Source organism: Podarcis bocagei (assembly GCF_964188305.1).
Source record: "Podarcis bocagei genome assembly, chromosome: 8".
NCBI lineage: Eukaryota > Metazoa > Chordata > Lepidosauria > Squamata > Lacertidae > Podarcis > Podarcis bocagei.
In genome coordinates this window covers 1,578,832-1,599,954 of record NC_138133.1, presented here as the reverse complement: position 1 = coordinate 1,599,954, position 21,123 = coordinate 1,578,832, and the positions used below count along the sequence as shown (strand labels likewise).

At 44.8% G+C, this 21,123-nt stretch overlaps 3 protein-coding genes across 4 annotated transcripts in view; 1 reads left to right on the top strand and 2 right to left on the bottom strand.

The window, feature by feature from the left end:
• Positions 1–6,672, bottom strand: part of MTRR (5-methyltetrahydrofolate-homocysteine methyltransferase reductase) — a 36,322-nt gene extending 29,650 nt beyond the window's left edge. Inside the window, exons 1-5 of one of the 2 annotated variants that reach the window (XM_081205990.1) lie at positions 6,542–6,672; positions 5,339–5,496; positions 3,954–4,107; positions 2,175–2,292; positions 308–653 (exon numbers count right to left, since the gene is read on the bottom strand). In XM_081205990.1, coding sequence (XP_081062116.1) covers positions 308–653; positions 2,175–2,292; positions 3,954–4,107; positions 5,339–5,482 — 762 coding nt within the window. In that variant the 5' untranslated portion in view covers positions 5,483–5,496; positions 6,542–6,672. The remainder of the gene's footprint in view (positions 1–307; positions 654–2,174; positions 2,293–3,953; positions 4,108–5,338; positions 5,497–6,541) is intronic. The other variant, XM_081205989.1, reaches the window with a different exon arrangement.
• Positions 6,673–6,954: 282 nt separating this feature from the next.
• FASTKD3 (FAST kinase domains 3) lies at positions 6,955–16,756 on the top strand. Its single transcript, XM_081205995.1, has 7 exons — positions 6,955–7,028; positions 9,032–10,498; positions 10,900–10,985; positions 11,351–11,525; positions 12,775–12,844; positions 13,286–13,400; positions 14,608–16,756. The coding sequence occupies exons 2-7, from the start codon at positions 9,058–9,060 to the stop codon at positions 14,704–14,706; spliced, it is 1,986 nt and encodes a 661-aa protein (XP_081062121.1). The 5' UTR covers positions 6,955–7,028; positions 9,032–9,057; the 3' UTR covers positions 14,707–16,756.
• A 173-nt stretch (positions 16,757–16,929) lies between these two features.
• CFAP90 (cilia and flagella associated protein 90) lies at positions 16,930–20,034 on the bottom strand. Its single transcript, XM_081206033.1, has 3 exons — positions 19,754–20,034; positions 18,370–18,486; positions 16,930–17,560 (listed from the first exon to the last, which is right to left on the bottom strand). The coding sequence occupies exons 1-3, from the start codon at positions 19,937–19,939 to the stop codon at positions 17,381–17,383; spliced, it is 483 nt and encodes a 160-aa protein (XP_081062159.1). The 5' UTR covers positions 19,940–20,034; the 3' UTR covers positions 16,930–17,380.
• Between the last annotated feature and the right edge of the window lie 1,089 nt (positions 20,035–21,123).

Sequence of the window (21,123 nt, the reverse complement as noted above, 5' to 3'; positions counted from 1 at the left end):
GAAAGAGCTGAGAACATGTTTAACTCTCCAACTTTAGAAGAAAGTCATTGTGGTCTTTCCCAGCAAAAACAATCATCTCTTATCTTCCTCTCCCCACTTGTGAGGATAACATGGGGGGAAGGAGAACCACATGCACCAATGTGCGTTCCTTGAAGGAAAAAAATGGATATAAATGTAATAATAAAATCATTTCCCTTCTTCACAAATAAGTAACTTTAAAATCATGTTGCATCTTTAGTTCCCAAATGCAAACTTACAGAAGATCAGAGTTTTACATCTAGAAATGGTGTCAGTGTGGGAGACCTACCTGCCTAGAGCTTTCTTGAAAGTGCACTTCTAGGTATTCTGGTGGCAAAGCAGGAACATTAAGAGCCAACTGTGAAAGTGGAGGAACCGAGTGGAAAAGTGAAGGCTGAGAGCCTTGAAGGGGAAGTTCTGACTTAGTAACTGCTTTTGCTAGGAGATCATTGTTCACACCCGAAACTTCTAGCTTCAAACGCTCTACTCTGGAGTTTATGCACGAGTTACAAACTGCATCAGCACAAAGAGGTGGAGGTTGTTCAGTGTGGTTTCCTTCTTTCTTTCTGGATGCAAATTCTTGGTGGAGGGCAAGCCAAAGTCCAGCAATCCAAGGGTCAACCACCAATTCCAAACTGAAACCAAGCAAAAAAGTGAATTTTAAAAAGTATGTATGGAAAGATCAGGATAAATGTCAGCACCCAAACAGCACCTGCAGATTATTTAAACACAGTTTACAAGTTATTTCAAAGGTTTATGTTGGTTTTTTTAAAGAGCGGTTTACAAAAGAAAAAGCAAGAACTGGGACATTGCAGACATATCTCACTGGACAGGACTTTAACAGATTTTAGCAGGCTTCATAGTAGTGGGGAAAAGTTACAATGTGTGGTATTATATTTAATTTTCTCATTCTAGAAACTTAGAAGAAGTGCCCATCTTTTAAAAAAAAATGTTTTCTTATTTACTGTTCTGATGCTAGCTCTTATTTGGTATGTTAATCTAAATAATAAGGCTTTCCCCATATTTTCCTTTTATTCTGATACAGGAGGTGGATTTTTGTTTCTCCAGAGATGACTAAGGCGCAGCCTTGCACCTATCAGAAGATATGTGACTAACTGTATGTCCACCTTTTCTATTTCTGTTTGGACTGCGAACAAAAGAATCATTTTGGGTTTTCTTCATACGTTGTTCCAGAATTTTTCTTTATAATGACACGTGGTCAGGAAACGTGTATGAAGTTTCTTGCTCAAATTGCTCTGGAGTTTTGTAAATTTTGCTTATCCTGTAGGGTGTTAAATGCCACTGATACATGAATTTGAAAAGACTATTAAGGTTAAAACTTTATTAATAATGATGTGTTGAATAACCAAGTTCGCTCTTCTGGCTATTGGCTTTCTCCCACTTTAAAAGCCATTATTAAAAGCAGCACACCAGAGCCCTCTATCAGCTGATATAATCACAAGAGCCCCAGTGAGATATTTACTTACTGGGATGTGCTGTGCTGCTCTTTGCACTGCATTTGCAAAAAACGAAAACAATAGCAGTACTTAATGAGGCAAAGAAGGACAAACTCAACCATGTCTATCAATTTCAACTCCTCTTACTTCTTCTGGGAGATCAAGTCACAGGAGGCTCTTTCCAAGAAGAGATATGGAGCAGGAGGGCAAGGCAGCAGTGAAGGCAGCTGGACACAGGAGTTTGGGAATGTTTCTGCCCAGTAGCTCTGCAGAACCAGTGGGCAAAAAGACTCAGTGGGGTCATTTCAGCTGAGGCTAAGCAAGCTATGCTCTTAACTTGAACCGTCACAATTGCCCATGGCTACTGCTGACACACTGCCTGCTTCTGGGAATATTTCCTGGGGGAATGAAGGAAAATTCATTTCCTGGGGGAATGAAGGAAGCATGCATGCATGAGCAATCTTCATCTAGGATAGAGATGAATTTTTTAGGAGCAGTGGAGAGTCATTCCAACCTTGTGCTTAATTTGAATAAAAGTAAATTATGTCACTGGCAGATCTCTCCTATTTCGCTCCTCCTCAGTTTCTAAATTGGTGTCCACATGGGGCTATAAATAGATGGGGTGGGGGTGGGGATTGGAACAAATGCCACACAAGGCGACTTAACCAAAACCTCATCAGAGAAATTTAGGTTTCTTACCCGACAGCATCATCAGCGAGTCCAACCTCATAAAAGCGTTGTGCTCCAAGTTCCTGAAATCGTTTGTCTATTATCTTCCCACCATTGCAGAAAAATGTGTATTCTGAGTCTCCCAGGCCTGCCAATAAAAGTAAGGGAAAAGGCAAACCAAGAAAACCTGCATCAGATCAATTCCCTGGACAAGGTGTTTCAGAATAAATCAAACTCTGCCCTCCAGCTTTAATGCAGCAGTAAGACAAACTACAAAACAATAAGCACAAGTTCCTAGGATTGCCAACACAGGCCTCCTTGTGCAGACATGGATGGTGGACGGTGCCAAGTAGACAATGGTTTCTTCCACACAGAGTTCAACTGTGTCCCCCCCCCCCCAAGCTTTGGTAAGGCAGGGTGGAATTTTCCAAAGCTGACTCTCTCACCCGTCCCAGTCTCTAAACCATTCAGGCGGTTCAGAAGAGGAGAACAAGAATGTAAGTTTCTTCTGAACTGGGAACTGGCACCTCCTTGCTGCTGCTGCTGCTGCCGCCGCCACCATCAGTTCAATCTGGACTGGCCCTAAGATACTAACTCAGAAAGAAGCACTTCTCTTCTACGCAGCTTGAAATGTTTGGCATAAGGACTGGAACAGAGAGAATGGTTCTCATTCTCCCTCTTCACCCCTCCCTGCCTGCCTCAGGTGATGCTGGAAACGGATGACGTGTGGCACAGTTGCTGGGCAGCGGCCCCACATGGTGTCGTAGTGCTCTCAGGCTACTATTTGGAAGTAACTGCGAAGCACACAGACCTGCTCTAGGAACAGCCACTTCCTCAGTGCAGCAGGAGAAGCAGAAAGGAGAAAGAAAGGGGGGGCCATGCGCCATTTTAGCAAACTGGAGGCTTAGGCTGCTGCTCCCACCCATCCCTCCAAGCAGCCATCTAGAGAAAACCATTACCTCCCTGCAATCTGGTCGGGAATCAACCGCTATTACATACATACATACATACATACATACATACATACATAAATATTGCTCATTGATAAAGGTAAGTAGCCAGGCACCAGAATTATCAGTGAAAAAGTCAATGAATTATGGGCAATATTCACGATCTCCAAAGTGCAATAGGCAAAGCCTCTTCCACAATTAAGTTTTGGATGCCTGTATTTAAGTCATCATCCTATTCTTCAGACTTCCAAATTTTAAAAGACAAAATTAATTAATTAGCAGACTAGCTGGCTATATATGGCGGATGGCACCTTAAAAGCAGAAAAGCATCTTCGAATTCAGTAAGTCAAGTTAAGACACCAAGTCATGCTGGTTTTTTTACTGGTTTCCTATTCAACAGCACACATGAAGTAAAAAAATAAATAAATGTATAGTGCTATTTTTTATTTCACTATCATAAATGAAATAATCCCCTTTGGTTATACAATTGAAATTCATACCAATTTGCCATCGACTTTGGAATCACAGTTCTTTCATGGATCATAATTGTAAAATACGGAAAGATATAACAAAAACACAGTCTAAAAATACAAAGGATATTAAATTGTAAAATTTAAGAATATATAGTTCATATTTCCCAATGAAGAAAGTACAGCTAAATCCTTATTTCAGAGAGGCGTGAATTGTACCCTGATTCTGTGTGGTGTCTCATCAATACTCGTAATGAGGGCCCCACAGCTATACTAACTGTGATCATAGTTAAGCAATTTGATCAAAAATATATTGGATCCAGCCTGCAGTTTTTTGCAGCAAGGTTTCTCCCCTGCTTTATACGAATAGCAGCTTACAAGCAAATTACCTAGCAATCCGTATCGTAAATGGGAAAAGTGGTCCGATGGCAGAGATTTATCGTTAATTTCCTTGACAAACTTGACTGCTGTGTCTGGTGGCTCTCCTGTACCCGTAGTAGAAGTAACAATAACCACAGGGTCCTTTTCACTATTCAAGTTATACTGTAAATTGAAAGAAACAAAGACAGAGCATAATGCAGAAACGTTCAAAACTGGGTGGTATTTGGACGCACACAATCAGAGCTGAACATCCAGTAATGTGAGGTTAAGCCATTGTGATGTTTCAATTCATCAGGTTTTTCAATTAGCTTTTTAAAATCTATTTTGATAGCTCTGAGCCTGCTACGGGGAGGAATTTAATATCACACTAAGGTGATGATTCCATCTGTGCAAGCATTTTGGTTTCCAGATAGAATAATCCCCCCCCCCTCTTCCCCACATGGGCTGTCCCAGGAGCTCTCTTGACACAGACCCCTGAGCCAATGTCAGGAGGGGGTGCATGGGGGCAGCAGAAGGGAGGAAGGCCCTATTTCACAGGCAGAAGTCCTTGCACAGGGCTTCTGTGGGTGGGAGTCATTTGTTGAATCCCACACAAATAGCGGAGTTTTACAACCAGTGAAAGAAACAGAATAATGGTTCTAATTCCAAGTCTTGCCTCAGCTTGTACAGTAGGTAGGTCTTTACATGTTGCAAGGATCCAAAGTTAGATGCAATAGTTGAGCTTGGAATCAAAAATCACATACTCTCACAAATTATATATACTCAATCCACAATTTAACCTCTTGCATCCTAATTCTCCACGAACAAATCTATGCAATATATAAGCATAGTGTAGTAGATTTCCTGCAGTACTGAACTTAGATAAGATAGTCCTGTATTCAAATCCTAGCTCAGCCATGAACGTCACTAGGTAACTTTGACCAATCACTCTCTCAACCTAACCCACCTCATAGGGTTGTCCTAAGGATAAAACAGGATAACTTCCACGAGGGGGCATAAGAAGAAATGCAAATGTAATCAAGATGAAACCCAAGTATGCATAAGTGCATTTGCTCACATTTCTGCCTTCTTATACCCTCGGGATCCCTTGAAACTCTACATTTCTATGATTCCATGACCCTCCCTTTCCCCCTCTCCAATTTCTTTTCCCTTGGACAAAATCTGCAGTGTGAGCAACCTGGTAGAAGGTGCAGTCTTTAACACGTCACTACCATCTACGTTGATTACCCTTTTTACCCAAAGACTTCAACAAAAAGAGAACAAAATCAAGATGTACCTTTTGAGGGGAAAGATTTCTAAGGAAAGCTCTGAATGATCCAAAGAAATGTTGTGGAAAGTCATTTGCAAATATGCCACTCCTGTATATTTGAATCGGGTGTTCAAAGAATCTTACCTTGTCTGACTCACTGATGCAGTGAAGATCTGCTTCAAGCCCACTGTCCTTGGCCTGATGGTATATTTCCTCAGCTATAGCTTTTGCCTGACCCTTCTGGCTCGCATAAAGGAGCAAAAACCTACGGTTTGTTTTACAGCACATCTTTCAAAGATCAACTACAGTACATGGGGAAAGAAAAAAGAGAGAAAAGCAAAGGGGTTACTTCATATGCAACAATGAGACTGTAATCCTTTCCAGAAACGGCAGTTCCTGCTTCTCTTCTCCCCGCAGCCGTCCAAATATGCCACCCTTCAGAAAGCAAGTTCAGGGCCAAAATTCTATGCACATTACTGAACAAAGTGGGACTTGCCTCCAAGAATATATGCGCAGGATCAGGTTGGACATACTTTACCCACCCCAAGTGAGGTGGCCCAACCAAAAGAGGCAGTACAGGCTACTGCTTGGGGCAGCAGAAATCCTGGAGCTCAAGGCTAATTGGAAAACCCCTCTAGGAAAAACCTCTCTATCCTTATTTCTGTATACCTGAAGGAGCATCTCCACCCCATTGTTCAGCCCAGACACTGAGGTCCAGTGCTGAGGGCCTTCTGGCATTTCCCTCACTGCAAGAAGCAAAGCCACAGGGAACCAGGCAGAGGGCCTTCTCGGTGGTGGCACCCGCCCTGTGGAACGCCCTCCCATTAGATGTCAAGGAAAGAAACAACTATATGACTTTCAGAAGACATCTGAAGGCAGCCCTGTTCAGGGAAGTTTTAAATGTTTGATCTTTTATTGTGTTTTTAATCCCCTGTTGGAAGATGGCCAGAGTGGCTGGGAAGGCCCAGCCAAATGAGCGGGGTATAAGTAATAAATTATTATTATATTATTATCACCATCATGATCATCATCCTGATTCTTGCTTAGGGAAACATAATCACAGCAGTGGGGGCAGCAACTGAGTAGGTCCTGTTTTCCTGACTGCAGTCAGATCCCCCTCAGTCTGTACAAGTGAACGGAGCAAATGCTTCCATTTTCTTGCCCGCGACAGAAAAGAGAAGCTGCATTAGGAAAGCCTGAAGGAGACACGCGGAAAAGACCACGTGGAGGAGGAGGAGGAGGAGACGACGGCCAGGCAGCCCCGCCGCCCCCGGACCAGGCTTGGCCTCCGGGCCCCCCCCCCCCTGGGCCTCGCCCCCCCCCCCCCGCGCCTCTCCAAGCCCAGACCTGCTGGCCCGCCGCTCGCTCGCCCGGGAAGAAGCCGCGGAAGAGGAGAGCTGCCAGTCGGAGCAACAAGGGGGCGGGACAAGGCGGCCGATTGGGCGCTCGGCACTCGAACCAGGGACTGGAGAAGTAGACTGGGGACGGGAAGGCGGTGCTTCGGGGTCTCTCTCTCTCTCTCTCTCTCTCTCCCCCGTGCGCAGGCGCCGAGGCCAGAGTGTCTCGCGGGGCGACCTCCCCTTGTTGCTGGAGGGCGGAGCCTGGACCCGCCCAAGGGAGCCCAGCATTCCGGCAGAGACAAGGACACTCTTCTGAGCGCGCCGGGCCCTCGCGAGGGGTGATGGGAGTTGTGGTCCGGCTCGAAGGCCCTGCTCCGGCCAAGCCCCGCCCTTTCACTTCCGGGGTCGTGCATTGGAAAACCAGGCCGAGCCCCAACCGGAAGGCGGGCAGTGGAGGGAAGCGCCGCTCTTTCCACATTTCCGCGGAGAAGCGGGTAAGGCTCCCTGGCCGCCCCGGAGAAGAGGGCAAGCGAAGCGCGCGGGATTCCAGGGCTCAGGACGCCGCGCGCCTGAGCATGTGCAGAGCGCTGCCTCCGCCCCAGAAGGCGCGGCTCCGACGCAGGGCAGAGCCGGGAGGCCTCCCCAGGCCCGGCCCCGCGAGGCGGGGATGAAGCGCCTCCCGCCAAGGCCTCCCTTTCCGGGCCCCGCTCCCTTCCCTCAGGCCCGCCCCTCCCGCAGGACAGGGCCTTCTCGGGGGTGGCTCCTCCCTGCAGAGGGAAGCCACATTGGCTCCCTCTTTGCTGCGTTGCTCTTTTTGTTATAATTATCTGTATGTCTTAAGCACACACACATGTTTGTCCTTTAATGACCCCCCATGCTTTTAGCTAAAAGTGACTTGTCTATCTGAAGTTTAGATAGATTTCGCCTGAGCCATAATGTAATGCAACATTTTCTGGTAGAACCCAGCTGGTGGTGTGGGGAGGGGAGGGGTCCTCTGGAGAACATAACTGAAGTCCCTTCCCGCCACAGCTCAGCACAAGAGATCTAGCTTGCAATGTTTGTACCAGAATGTGGTACAGTTTGATCTGATGTTTGTTTGGATGTCTTATGGCTTCTTTTTACTGAGGCTCTTAAGTCTAACAAATGCTTGTGGGGCGGGCAAGGACATTTGCCCTCCTAACCAGCTCTCCCAGTTCTATGCTGTCCTTCAGTAGCAGGCAAACCAATGTGCATCTGTGTGATTAAGGAAGATATGGCAAGCAGTGGTGCATGACCCCCACAGGCCAGCAGTACTCCAAGGACTGAGAAAATGAAAATGTTTATTCGGCTTTACGCCCATCTACCAAGGACTGAGAGTGCACAAGGATTTAACATTCTAATTCTTTAGGACCAGTTGCATGCACTGATTTCCTTGGCTGCCCATACTGGTACCATTTGCTTAGATCACTGTCAGAAGCATTTCAAACAAGCACAGATTTCTAGAGATTGAATTGCAAAATCTCAGCCTTACAGCCCATAAATCTTGCTCTCAATTGGGGTTAGGGATCTTACCTTTCTTTGGCCAGATCACTCCATATTTACATCACCTATACAATCCCCACCAACATAGAGCTTTTCCCGTTGCAAGATGTAAGTTCACTCCATCTTGCTTTTGCAAGGAAGCTTCTTGAAAATCCCATATTTAGAAAGGCATTGTCCTTGTGGTATAAAACAGGTTGAAACCATTGCACATGTTTTATTTTACTGTCCATTTTTATGCTGAAATCGGCAAGAAATATTTAAATCTCATGCTGAAAGAAAGGTTTAATTGCCCTGATTTATCCAAGGTTTCCTTTCTACTGACATGGTGAATGTAGCAAAATTTCTGAGAGATGCCATGAAATGAGAGGCACTTTTTAACCTTATAACGTCTATCTGTTTTATCTTAAAGTATCTACTTTCATGAACAGATGCTAATTTTACACTTTGACTTATACTTGTAACCTGTGTATGCCAGTAAAGGATTAATACTCAGGCCATGGGCCAGTGAATCATCAGTCTGCCTGTAATTTCAGCTCGGTGCATTTATTTATTCACTTCTTGTTCACTGTAAAGAAGTTAGTATTCCATGCTTAATAATGTAAATTCCATGCCACAGAAATCCAGATTCCATACTAAGAAAAGCCAACCCTTACTCTAGGCTCCTGGAATTTCAACAGCCACTGCCCATCACACTTTGAAGCATAGCTTTGCATCTATAATGGCTAGAAATGTGATTCTCCATGAATATGGAAATTTGAGGTTATTAAGACACTTGATTCTGTGGACAGTACCGTGTTATGTACTTAGTCTCCCCTTCTGTAGAGCTATGGGATGGACACAGTCCTCATTGTGCCACCTCTTGACCTTTCTTTTCATGCTGTTTTTTAAAAAATAAATAATAATAATAAAAACTCTCGATGGCTAACCAGGATATCTCTGTAGTGACACTGACTTTTAGTTGTTGTTTTTCTTTCAGGGAGAAATGTTCAAAGCAGACCTGAAATGGCTTCCATGAATTTTAAATGTATCCAGGCATCTATTTCTAGAATGCAAGCATGTAGGCAGCTACTAACTCGAGGCACAGCCTTGAACCATTTTGGCCAGCAAATTAGGCAGTTCAGGTTATGTCCCCATGGTTCTTCAACATTGCGAATAGTGTGTTCAGTCTGTGGTTTTCAGTGCACGGCTTCTAGAAACTACCATATGGAACTGGGAAATCACCCCGGCTATGTTACGGGAATGGTGCAACTCCATGGAGAAGCTGGTAACAGTGTAAAATCTGGCAGCACGTGGACAGATGAACAGGTGTTTTTGAAGAAGCTGAACTGTTTCTGTTCATACAAAGACATTTTCAGATTTGTAAGTGCATTGGAAAGTTTATCTGACACCATGGTGGCAGCTGTCCTTCACCGGTTGTGTGATGTTCAACTGGAGGACAGTATGCTGAATAATCCAGAAGAGGTGATGGAGGATGAAGTCTTCAGGTCACTTTGCTTCCAACTGGAACAAGAATCACGAAGCCTGTCTGAATCTGGTCTTGTAAATTCACTAAATGCTTTGATAAAATTACGTGTGGATCCCTGGAGTACCTTGATGGTTCGTTTGGTGTCAGAGAGCCAAGAACGTCTTGATAAAGGCCAGATGACTATTAGAAATCTGTGTGTTCTTGGAGAATCCTTGTTCAATCTAGAGGGTCCAAGTTGTGCTATTCTGGAACAAATTATGGACCAAGTTCAAAGTACAAACCTGGAGGACTGGAAGGCTGATGAAATGGCTATGGTCTACAAAATGCTGCAGCTGGGTGTCGGGGAAAGAGGAAAGTACCAAGCCCTATTAAACAAAATGAGCAATTTAACTGTAACTCTGGTTCCTCAGTTCAGCCCCGAAATGACAAGTACAGTGTTAAATGCTCTGGTGGTTCTTGATCAAACCCAAGCCATTCCTCTAGTGATAAAGCTTTGCAAGCATTCAGTACGGCACATCCCATATTTCACTGACAATGAGCTAGAAAAGGTGCTGGAGGCATTCATTCATTTTGGACACAACGACCAGTTCTTCACTGAAGCTCTAGAAAGACATGTTGCCAAATACACCTTCACCATGCATCCCTGTGCAGTTTCCAAAGTCATGCAGTTCTGCAGCAGGAAGCGCATCCTTTCTAAAAGCATCTTCAATGCAGTGGCAGAAAGTTTCATCTACAATGCTGACAACTTCACCACTGCTCAGATCGCTGAGCAGATTATTCCATTTGGGAAACTCAACTATTTGCCTCCGTGTGCTCCTTCTCTTTTCCAAAAGCTTGAAAGGATACTCAGCACTCGATCGGCCCAGTTTCAGCCTCATGTATACTTGAGCCTTCTTCATGCATGCACCCTAGTTGAACGCTATCCCCTGAATTTCCTGGCAAAAGTCTTTAGTCCCTATTTTCTGCAGCAGTTGCAAGGTAAGTATATAGCTTGTCTAGGGATGTGGATGTTCAGAAATGTCACCTCATATAAATGACATGGCCCTGGTAACATTGTTAACTCACATTGTAATGGAAGTTGTGAATTCGCATTGGAGAACAGGAGTGGGTCTTGGAGAGACCTTAGGAAATTACATCTGCAGTAGGATTGAAGTGGGGCAGGAGCTCAGGGGCAGCCTCCCAGTATTTTGTTAATTGTACAGCAGAGTTGGTAGCAAATCTTACTTTACACTCCCCTTGGTGACTAGTAGCTTTTGTGTGAAATGAAAGCTTAGGAAATAGCTTTAAGCAGCTGTTTCTTAGCCCCCCCTTTTTTTTAAAAAAAAGGGAAATAAATTGTGTAACCATCTTTCTTGATGCCTCTGATTCTTTTATCCCAGCTGAAGGACCTGGTTTGAAGAAGTCTGTTCTTTCTCAGTTGACCCAGCTATTTCTAACAGTTACACTGGAGTGTCCTTCCTACGAGGTATGAGAATATGCCATTCCTTTTTGTGCATGTTTTGATCCTGCGCATGTTCATTCAGAATAGGCCACAGTGTTGCATAATAAAATGAGCAGCCTTAAGTAATGATGCTAATTAGTAACTGTCAATAGCAGCAGTCATACTGAATTTTGCTGGTAGCTTAGTGTTCCGTGCGTGGCCCGTTGGGCTTTCAGTTCAGCGGAGTACCTACATAAGGACCTTCCAAAAAAAGACTGCAAATAACTTGTTCTGTGCCACCAAGTGTTCCCTTGTAACCCATTCCTGTCCTTGTACCAAACTGCTTGCATATTTATTAGTATTTCTACCTGCAGGAAGAAACTGCTTATTTTCCTCTCCTGTCTTAATAGGGTCCCCAACTCCTTCCCAAGTACATTGTCAAGTCCTTTCTCACGCCAGATCGTTCAACGGAGTCCTTGGTAGACAGTCACCTCTACAGCAAAGTAAAGGCTGGCCTCACTGACCTCTTGGGGGCCCGGATATATTTTGCCTCTCACGTGTTGACACCATACTGCTATACTCTGGGTAGGGAAGCTGTTGCTAATGCGTGTCTTGCTGAATGCAAATGTTAATGGTCATAGTCCCATAATTATGAAAATTTCTGTTTCAGTGTGTAAAGTAATGCTGCATTCATCTTCAACAGACCTGTACTTTGCATGAATGAATGCAGTAACAAACAAACCAACCAACCCTTCACAAAGTTATAGCTGATCCCTGACATGATTGCTTCTCCTAAATAGTAGAGTTACTTGCCAAATGCCTCCTTGCTCAGCATAATATTGCGGGAAATTCCCGTGGTTGTGTGTGTCAGTATCTGGTTGACTGCCAGGTACTATACTATTCTGCAGAAGGAAAAGGGGTCCTTACCATCATAGAAATCCTCTTTTGACCCATCCACCCCCCACCCCGTTTTCCATTCACATGCAGACTAAATGAGTTGGAAATAGGATGTAGATGATACTTTTATCCTCTTGCTACCTTTAATACTTAATGTTTTTCTATTATGAGAGATGGTTTTCTTTTAACAGATCTCATACTTTGCATTCATATCGAGTGTAGATAAGAAGCAGAAAGGCCCACATATGCTTTCCACATTCCAGATGGTAAAGAAGAATAATGCTCAAGTATTTTGGGTGGTTTTGCCCAAACAAAAAGAGGCACAACGTATATAGTATATGCCAGGGGTCTGCAACCCGCGGCTCCGGAGCCGCATGTGGCTCTTTTACACCTTTGCCGCGGCTCCGGGGCAGATACTAGCGAGGGGAGGAGGTGCATTGTGCGCCCCGACACTCCCCACTGTGACGGGCGCTGTACTGGCTGTGACGTCGCATGGGGGCGGTGCGTGCGTTAGTCACGCACCATTCCGACGTCACCTTCCCGCCCGCTGTCAGATCGCGGCTCCGGAGATATATTTGTTTTAAATGTCGCAATGGTTTTGCGGCTCCCAGGTTTTTTTTCCTTCGGAAACGGGTCCAAGTGGCTCTTTCTGTCTTAAAGGTTGCAGACCCCTGGTATATGCTATAGAAGAGGCATGTCCAACTTTCAAGAGACTGAGATCTACTCCCACTATTAAAAAAACTGGCAGTGATCTACCAAAATTGTAGAGCTTTTTTTAGGAAGTCGAAGTTGTTGGGCCTTTTTTCTTTCCTTTTTCTTTTTTTGAGTCGGGGGGGGGGGAGGGCAGCGATCTACCACAGAGCCCTTGCAATCTACCTGTTGACCATCCCTGCTGTAGAAACATAGTAACTTTTTTCTTGCTCCTTCCTCGCACCAGATATTGAGATTAAACTCAATGATGAAGGATTTGTACTACCAGCTAATAGACATGAAGAGGCGTACCAAAGGTAAGCAAGATGCTAAATATAAACAGAGTAGTGCAAGTGGTGTACAATTTTCTGTTCTTTCAATTTGTGTCTTTGCTTGTTGCTTCCCTGGGGCTGCCTCCCACAGGACTCCGGAAACATTTCAGTTAAACAATTGCACTGAGAGACAGACCACTTCAAAGAACTTGTTCTGTGCCACCAGCCCATGGCAAGGTGTGCTCCTCCTGTGGGATCTTCCCCTGGGGTCGAGGTACTTCACAAGATTCTGTGGTTCAAATGCTAAGAGCAATATGACATCCCACCGCAGGGAAATGGCAGCCACATTGCACCATAGAGGTTTTGTCAGGTATTTGTATTACCCAAGACGTGTAATATCCTAAAAAACAACAACTATGCAGGATGTCATAAAAGTTTGATTCAAATGCGATAAATATTTAATCTTATTTTGTGTTTGATTGGCAGAATAGCTCTCTGCATTGATGATCAAAGAAGATTTTGTACCAACAGTCACAATCTTCTTGGAAAAGAGGCCATTAAGCAAAGGCACCTACAGCTAGCTGGTTACGAAGTTGTGCAGGTAAATACTTGAAGTAGTTGGGGTGAACCAAATGGTTGCTGTTCAAAGCAGAATGGAAAATTGCAGGCAAGATAGTGTGAAGAGCAGGTAGCACTGGAAATCCATATTGCTGCCTCAGACTCTCTCTTGAAGCTTGGGCTCTTAAGAGCTGATACCTACCCCCATTGAATGCTTAATCTGGACCTGGAAAATGTCAACAATTGCAGGCCAGTGGCTAATATCCTATTCCTGGGCAAGTTGCTGAAGAGTGGCAGCTGGCAAATGCTAGGATACTTCTGGATGAAGCTGGGTTTTTTTGTTTTTTCTTAACCATTTTGATTTTGCTTCAGAACTGGCTTTGGCATAGGGAAACTGCCTTGGTCATAACGAGATGACCTTTCCCAAGAAAGAGAAGGGCAGGGGAGCGTGGCTCTGCTGGATTCCTCAGACCTCTCAGCGGCTTTCAGTACTGTTGGCCATGGCATCCTTCTTAAGAGTCTGACTGAGTGTTGAAGGCACTGCTTAGGACTGGTCCTGCTTTTATTTGGAGGAGCAGTTCCAGAGGGTGGGGCTGTTGGAGCACCGCTTGACCCTATGGCAGCTTTGCTTGGGGTCCCCACAAGGTTCCACACTCTGCCCCAGGCTGTGGAACATCTACATGAAGCAGATGGAAGAGGTCATCCAGAGATTTGGCGTCAAGTGTCACCCAACTTTATCTCTTTGTCGCTGACTTCAGGCAAGGCTATGGGCATCCTGAAACACTTCATGGTCACAGTAATGGACTAGATTGGGGTTAATAAATGGAAACTCATTCCAGATGAGGCAGAGGTACTGTTATTGGGTGGTTCACTCCCCACAGGTGAATGGGATTGCTAGGAGAATTCTACCCTAGGTGTATATAATGCTTGCCAAAGATGGAATAGATATATAAAAGTAGTTTCCAAACTTCTCCTGCCCCCCATGAACCACTTGAAGATCGCTCAGCAGACCACTCAATGGTTTTTCTGCCTGTTGTATCAGTTGTGATGTGCTATAGTGGCTGTGGATTGATTTTTAATTAAATTTTTATTGCTCTTTTTATTTCTTATATCAAAAACTATAGGATACAATACATAAGAAAAAATAAGCAACAGACCAATTCCTCTAATTTCACAGAAGAAAAATTATCTGAGTTTGCTTCCTGAAAAATGCTTTCAGTAATACATTCTTCCTTCCTTTTAACTTTCAGATTCCATTTTTTGAATTTGAGTCACTGAAGACCAGAAGTGATATAGTGGAATACCTGCACAAGAAAATTTTTTCTAACTCTTATAGGCTCAGCTGGTGATTGAAATAGAATCCAAATGATGCTGACAGATCTATGAAGATTGGATTATTATTATTATTTTAAATTTGGGGCTTGGTAAGCTACTGTGATTTTAAAAAAACTGAATCTTGTTTTCTGGGCCAGTCATTGAGCTATCGAATTGTAGAGCTGGAAGAGACCCCAAGGGTCATCTAGGCCTTCCCCCTGCAATACCGGAATCTCAGCTAAAGCATCCAGGACAGATCCAACCTCTGCTTAAAAACCTTCCAGAAAGGAGAGTCCACCACCTCCTGAGGGAGACCCTTCCACTGTGGAACAGCTCAGTCCTCTAACAATACATAAAGAGAATGTGCCAAAAGGCTGGTAAAATACAACTAAATTTATTTTTTAGTGTGACTGTATTCATCCCAAATAAAACTGGGAAAAAATATTTTGTTACACTCCCCCCCCCCCCCGCTCGGCCCAAAACAAATTGCCACAGGAAATGCCAAGAGATTCATTATTTTCAGGCTATTGACTCTTCACGGATGCCTGAATTTGTGAGCTGAACTAGCAAACTAGCAGTGACATTAAAGTGATGTTTAATGTTACTAGCTAGCAGGAGAGGCTATTTTACTAAGTGATCACAGGGAGGTGTGTTAGTTATTTCTTCCCCACTGCAATTCTGATGAAGACTAACACAAGCTGCTATATTGGTGCTAATGGAAACTCCTCTTCTAGGGCTAATTCCGCCATTTGGACTATACAGGGGGGAAAGGATTATACACATTCACTGAAAAAACACCCACATTTGCAGTGAAAGTGCTCCAACCTTGTAAGTTTCAGCTCTAAGAAGTCCTTCTTATAAGACAGAGCTCCAGAACCATTTTAAAGCAGTTAAATGAAAACCCATCCCAGACACAACATCCAGTCACATGTGCTTGGACTCCAAAGTGTCAGGTCCCTTAGACATTGCCCTTTGGCTTCTGGCCCCTTAAAGTTACAATAATACCTGTGATGGCACTAAAAGAAACATCACTGCCAGTCCAAGTGGCTCGTAAGTTTCTTCCAAATTGCTTCTCACCTGAAGCCATGGTTGTGTCTGCCTGCTTTTTACAGCTACAGGCCAAGAGCTGTAACAATAACAATACTGTATGGAAATAGAGAGTTAAATATATATTTGGGGCTGTAAATCTTGATTTGAATAATTCCCTTCTTCAAGCACTAGGACAGGGATCGCCTGGCACATTTTGAATTCTGAGAAAGTGCCATGGACACCCTTCAAAAAATGGCTGCTATGGAGGAGTGGCATAATAGAAAATTGGGGAGACTTTAGTAATTGCCATCATTCCCACACCTGGATAACCTCTGGCTTACAATGGGAAGTCTGCTATGTCCTGCTGATCCTGAGTGTGGAGTGCACAATATTGATTCTCTCTCAAACAAACACACAGAGGATGTTGCTGCCTAATTGCAACAGGGAGCATTCCCCAATACCAGGAAAGTTACATGGTGCCCACACCACATTCACACTCAGGTCCACATAGAGCCATCGAGTCATCTAGTCCCACCCCCTACAATGTAGGAATCTCAACAAAGCAGACACATACAGACCGCAGGCACACAGCCATTGGTCTGCCAGCCACACAGACCTCTCTCTCACACAGACCACAAATACCTGTGTTCCTTCTCTCAAAGAGCACTTATGCTCCCCCTCCCCTTCTCACTACTCAGGCACCTCTTCCTCTGGGCACCCACAGGATTTTCCCCCTGACCAGAGTGGGGAAGTAAGTGAGAGGGGTTGGAGCAGGCTAGTTTCTCACAAAAAATTGGCAGAATGCTGCTTATATATTTTGCTTCGTATCTCAGATTCTAAAATACTATAAGCTTTTCTTAAAAATGAATCTGGGGATTATGGTTCATCCCAGATGCAGCAAAGAAGGCCTTTGCAGGCGCCATAACACCTCTGAATGTGAGGTTGGTGACCCCTGAACTTGGACACAGCTCCAGCCCAAGTTTGGTGGGCTGCCTTTGGCTCTGTGAATCATGATGTGCATACTGTACTGTCAAATAAATGCATAACTTTTCCTAAGCTTTTTTATTTTGCAGATTTATCATTATCTGAGCATTCTGAATGCATGGATGAAGAATTTTGCTTTATAACTATACTAAGCTGTTAACACTATAAGACATGGTAACGATGAGAAATGCAACAAGGTTTTGTTTCCAAGAATGAGGGAAGAAAAGACACATTAAGCAAAAGCATGTTGTCAGCGCCTTCATTTGTGATCTAACATCCATTGATTTGTGAATCAAAGCTCTAACCTGCATATTATTAGCATGTCATAAGAAATGGTTGAGTCTAGTACTCACAGACAAGCACATGGCTGGTTTAGCAAGCAGGATGCACTGAAAAAAGCGGAAACCCCCTTATCATGGGAGCAACTGCGCCCTCTTCCCCGAATACTGTATTATGAGCTAATGCTCCTTGTAGAATGCTGTTGTGAGCTGCTCGTTGTATAAATGTTGCCATGTTACAGGCACATTCAAGTAAAACATGCCTCACTTAATTTAGCAACCCTGCAAAGAATTCATCAGATGATATGATGCAATATTGGATTTTCCCCAAAATCCCAGTAGCACAGTACAGAAAATAATACAGAAACAAAACCCAGGCACATTAATTCTTCCCTGCTATCAATCACAACAAGTAGCCTTAGGTTGCTTCAATGTTTCTGGATGATTTTTCTATCAAGCAAGCTATTCCGTTTTTCCTGTAGAATTCCGCCTGAACGTGTTTAATGCGCACATGGTCTCGGACCAGCTGCTCCACGGGCTTGTCTATGCGTCGCCCATATTCAGAGGAGGACAAGACTGCCATAGGCCTTGCTTTTTCCTGTTAAGAAATGTTAGATGTTATTTCTGAGTATGGCGAAGGTGAAACTGGTGGTCAGTGCAGGGCTGCTGCCAAAATGTTCTTTCCTCCGCTCCCTGCCCATCTTGTGGTATCATTCTGTCAGGTGCCTTCCCACTTTTGATCCATATCCAGAGCAAAGGTGGAACAGGGTGGAGGGGGACAGGGTGGGGGTGGAGGGACAGGCCTGTGTCCTCCTAGTGGTGCAGCAATGAAATTGCTAGCACATTTGCAAAGCTAAGCAGGGTCTGGTCTGGTTTAAATTTGGATGGGGGAAACTGCCAAGATTTCTGCATTGCAGGGGGCTGAACTAGATGACCCCGGGAGGCCCTTCCAACTCTTTGGCTCAGTAAATGGTGGTGGGTGTTTCATGGGACTGTGCTTTGGGTTTGCATTTGTGTTCTTGGTGCTCCTGGTCACCCTCCTCCAGGTGCACTTCATTCACAGTGTCCTTCACTGTCTATAGTCTTTAGTATCATTACTGTTGCTGGTGGGAGAGAGGAGCATTCATAAAATTGACACAGCTATGGTCCATGAAGTGGGTTCAGAGTGACCACTAGCTCTTCTTGTCGCCTCCTCAAACCTACATTTGTAAAGCACTTTGCAGCAGGTGTGGCAGCCTGTGGCTCCCCGGCTATTGATGAACTGCCATTCCCACCAGCTCCAGCTGGCATGGCCAGTGGCCAAGTAGGAGGGGAGCTGCAGTTCTCATGACTGGGAGAACAGAAAGATGAGCAAATAGTGATTGCTGTCAAACTGCAGCCCAGTCAAGAGATCATCAATTTGGTCACCTCATCATTAATATGAAGTCCTCTGCTTTTGGCGTGTTCTCTGTCACAGCGGTGGAGTTTTTCGTCATAGCCCATGGGTCTTTTAAAGATGCAGTCGTACAGGGAAACAATTCCTGGCTTAAAATAAAGGGGGGAAGAAATGCCATGCCGTTAACTGACAAGATGACACAGGTTACAAAGAATCATACCAATAAAACTGACAGATATAATGAGGTTTGGTTGAGTCTGCTGTGAGCACAATGCCCACGTGCGCTTTTCATGACAGCAGCACCACATAGCTTTAACATTCAGCCCTGATGTTGAAAATCGATCTGGAGCCGAGAACTGCGCATAGATTGGAGCACTGCCTTTGGCATTGCTACAACTGTCCCACACAGGTCGGGGCAACACGCTTCTTCCCAATTAATGTATCATGTAATAGGTTAAAGAGCTTTTGTGAAGATGGAGGCCACTGACCTCCTGAGCTGCCCTTCTGTCCCAAAGAGGCAGGACACAGAACTCTCCTAAGGGACAGAAAAGCTCAGATCCCAGAGGGGGGACTGTAAACAGAAGGATCTAGGAAAGGAGTAAGAGGAAACAAGAGTCTAAGGAAACGAGAACCAGCAGAATGACTCCAAGGACAAATACAGACTATTCCTTGTGAGGGAGAAAAAGCAGTCACAGGACCCTCATTTTACCACTTAGGGCTCATGCAGACTTCCACTTCTCCCACCACTTTTCGCCAGGGAAAGCTGAACTTTACCACTGAACAAACGGCAGTCAGGTTTTCCAGGGATTGAGCAGTAAAGGGTGGGTTTTCCCAGGGAAAGTGGCAGGACAAACAGAAAACCGCTTGGACCCATGCTTTCTCGGCACAGGACAAGTGGAAGTCTGGACAAGTCGTTTTCCAAATGGGCCAGCCAGAGCTGGCACCAATGGAAGGTTGTGTGTGTGCAAATACTGAGAAATTACCTGTAGCACAGATATAAGTGCTAATAGAGAATTTGCTAGAAGAAGAAGAAGAGTTTGGATTTGATATCCTGCTTTATCACTACCCTAAGGAGTCTCAAAGCGGCTCACAATCTCCTTTCCCTTCCTCCCCCACAACAAACACTCTGTGAGGTGAGTGGGGCTGACAGACTTCAGAGCAGTGTGTCTGGCCCAAGATCACCCAGCACTGCATGTGGAGGAGCAGAGACGTGAACCCGGTTCGCCAGATTACAAGTCCACCGCTCTCAACCACTACACCACACTGGCTCCCTATTAGCTGCTTTTAGCTGCTTTAAGTTTTGAGTTGCCTTTCACTCTCTCCCCCTCCTTCCCACTTTGTTCCTTCAGTGAAACAGCAGTTCAAAACTGGATTCCTTCCTCCTCACGACTGCTCATTCCCCTCTGCTCTACGCACCTTGCTCTCTTGGTGAAAATAGCTGAGTTCAGGGGGATCTTTGCGTCGGGGGGGAACATAGCTGAAGGCTGACTGTGCTGAGAGTGGCAGCTGGTGTTTCCTTATTAGTTGTTCATTGATGCCTCCCAGTTCCTCCAACTCTTCCTCTTCTGCTCCCAGTTCTTCCCCATTTTGGGCTTCTTGCATTCCCTACTGAAGCCTAAAAGCTTCGCTGGGAGGCAGGCTGGCTGCCTTCAGGGCTCCAGTGGCTGCTTTTTCTCCAGCCAGCCCCCCCCCCCTGTCTGCTGAGTTCTTTGGTTACTAAGAGACGGTCTGTGTTAACTGTGATGTCAGACAACATATAAAGGAGACTGGAAGGCTGAGAAAAGCTGCTTCTGCGTGAACAAAGGAGCTTAAAACCAATTTGTCTAGAGGAGATTGCAGCAAAAGTCCACAAGTATTCCTGGATCTGACAAGGATCACTAAAGCTGGGCTTGAGAATGAATTCACTGGACAGGGTCTTCCGTATGATGTTGTATAGCTTCCGAAATGTGAGACACCCACATCAATGATGGATAGGCGGCCAGGCTCCAGGAGGTGGGGATGCATCCATCTGGAAGAGGGGCCAAAGGTGCTAAAGCAATGGGGAAGGCATTAAAGATTGAATAAGCGGAGAAACTGGACATTATTGATTTGTGCTTACAAAGAGGCTGCTGGGAGGCTCAGATGTTCCTCAGCAGCAGCTGCTATTGAAGAGCACCCGGAACCATAGAGCATTACAGCAGTTCCATGTGCAGTCTCTCTGCCCCTGATGGTGACACTGTGCCAAGATGGAGTTTTGCTTGCAGCACACATGTCCTTCTAGCCTTTTGGGCTGCCTTGTTTTCTCTTATTTCTTTGCATTGCTCATTTAAGAAGGCTCTTTTGTCTCTTCTTGCTACTTTTTGGAATCTACATTGTGTTTCCTGTATCTTTCACTTATCTCCCTCGCATTTTGCTTGCCTTCTCTCTCCCGCTATTTGTAAGGCCTCATTGGACAGCCACTTTGCTTTCTTGCATTTCCTTTTCATTGGGTAGGTTTCCGTTGCTGCCTCCTGTATAATGTTACGAGCCTCCACCCATAGTTCTTCAGGCACTCTGTCCACCAAATCTAAATCCTTAAACCTGTTCCTCACTTCCATTGTGTATTCATAAGGGATTTAATTTTGATTGTGTCTTACTGGCCCAGTGGTTTTTCCTACTTTCTTCAGTTTAAGCTGGAATTTTGCTATAAGAAGCTGATGATCTGAGCCACAGTCAGCTCCAGGTCTTGTTTTTGCTGACTGTATAGAGCTTCTCCATCTTTGGCTGCAGAGAATATAATCAATCTGATTTCAATGCTGCCCATCTGG